At 39.9% G+C, this 2089-nt stretch overlaps 1 protein-coding gene across 1 annotated transcript in view; it reads right to left on the reverse strand.

Moving 5' to 3' along the window:
• Window positions 1–2089, reverse strand: part of LOC106873980 (UDP-glucose:glycoprotein glucosyltransferase 1) — a 186770-nt gene that overhangs the window by 129906 nt on the left and 54775 nt on the right. Inside the window, exon 32 of the mRNA XM_052971269.1 lies at window positions 1838–1922. Coding sequence (XP_052827229.1) covers window positions 1838–1922 — 85 coding nt within the window. The remainder of the gene's footprint in view (window positions 1–1837; window positions 1923–2089) is intronic.

Consider the following 2089-nt stretch of genomic DNA (forward strand, 5'->3'; position numbering starts at 1 on the left):
CTAGGCTTCTAAAGAATAAGTCCTGGGGTCGATTTGCTCGACTAAAAGGCGGTGCTCCAGCATGGCCACAGTCAAAAGACTGAAACAAGTAAAAGAGTATATATATATATATATATATATACACACACACACACACACACACACAATGCGCTTCTTTCAGTTTTCCTCAAACAAATCCACTCACAAGGCTTTGCTCAACCGAAGGCTACATCAGAAAACACTTGCCCAAGGTGCCACACTGTGAAACTGAAACCAAAACCATGTGGTTGGGAAGCAAACTTTTTAACATGCAGCTCCGTATCCATACTTAACAAAAAAAAAATAAACTTTGCACATCTCTTCAAGTCATGCTAGCACCTTACAAGTAATGACAATGACTTCAACAGCTAATCGAAGGGGGTTATCAGAACATATTGGTCAGCTTTTTCGTAGAGGTCTGGAATCATAAAAACGCTAATAAACCCTTACCCAGAAAGCCGTTTCATCAATGCATTTTAAGTATCTAAATAAATTACTTGCAGATAGTAAGGGAAATAACTTTATCGAAAATTCAACTTAAAGCAGCGAAAACATTAGCCAATCATTAAATCATTAAATATTTTTCTTCGCAGTATAATTATTTCTGGTTACTTTTTAATGCTTCCTTCACTCAATATATATATGTTAAGACGACTATAAATCTTTGTTTGTTATATGAGTATACAAAAATGACCAGCTCTTTCTTTTTGTCCCTTAACGTTTAGTATATTTCTAGCCTTTTAGCATTTAGATTACTCTGTCAAATTGCTTTGAATTAATCATGCATTATCTTGTAGCTTTGAGGTCTTGATGATGTGTTTGTTTACTTTTAGAATGACATTGTATGGTAGGCGTGAGAGGCTGGATCTGGCTAGCTTAAACGTAAGATAAGCAGAATATTTTGGCTGGATATGGCCAGTTTAAATATGACAGGGTTAAATCAACACTAAGACATCATTATTATGCGGTGAGTTAACAAGGGGGAGAGCTGGCAAATTCATTAGCAAGCTGCACAAAATGTCTAGTGGTGTTTCATTCGTCTTTACCCCAAGGTTGACTTTGCCTTTCATCCTTTCAGGGTCAATAAGATAAGTTCCAGTTGAGAACTGGTGTCGATATAATCAACAAGCCCCCTCCCTTCTAAATTTCAGGCCTTGTGCCAAAAGAAGAAAGGACTATGTAGTGAGATAAGGCAGCAAGCTGACAAAATTGGTAGAGCATCAGAAAAAAAAAATGCTTTGCGGTGTTTCTTCCAACCCCTTACATTCTGAGTTCGAATTCTGTTGAGGTCACCTTTGCCTTTCATCCTTTCCAGGTCAATAAAATAAATACTGGTCAAGTACTGGAGTCAACATAATTGATTTTCCCCTTCCCCTCAAACTTCCTGGCCTTGCACCACTTCATAACCACACAGCAATGGGGCTGGGGGTGGAGGAAAGAGGGAGAAAGAAAGAGAGAGAGGGAGGGAAAAGAACATTTGAAATGCAACCATGCCCATAGGAAACTTTGCACCGTGAAAGCTTCTTTCAGTTTCCATCAATCAAATCCACTCACAAACCTTTGGCCAGCCTGTTGGGTATAGTAGAAGACACTTGCCCAAGTTGGGTGCCACACAGTAGGAATGAACCCAAGACCACTTGGTTTGGAAGCAAGCTTCTTAACCACATAGCCATGCCAGCACCACTTCATAAACACACAGCAATGGGGGTTGGGGGTAGTGGAAAGAGGGAGAGAAAGAGAGAGAAAGAGGGAGGGAAAAGAACATTTCAAATGCAACCATGCCCATAGGAAATGATGAAAGCCAACACTTCACACTCACCTTAATGCGAATAGTTTTACTCTTGAAACTGTTGATAGCAACAACAAGATCTTTGGATCCGGCCGGAGTGTCAGTCATCTCATGGCTGTAAAGAAAACAGATTGCCTCTTGAGTGGGCAGAATGTCCATTTTATTTATTTATTATAACAAAAAAAGGAGGTGCCATGCACAGAATCACAACCGGGATATTGCTGTAGAGAAGGATGGTGAGCTGGCAGAAGCACTACCACGCTGGGCAAAATGCTCAAAGAT

The sequence above is a fragment of the Octopus bimaculoides genome, chromosome 10, assembly GCF_001194135.2.
Source record: "Octopus bimaculoides isolate UCB-OBI-ISO-001 chromosome 10, ASM119413v2, whole genome shotgun sequence".
Lineage (NCBI taxonomy): Eukaryota > Metazoa > Mollusca > Cephalopoda > Octopoda > Octopodidae > Octopus > Octopus bimaculoides.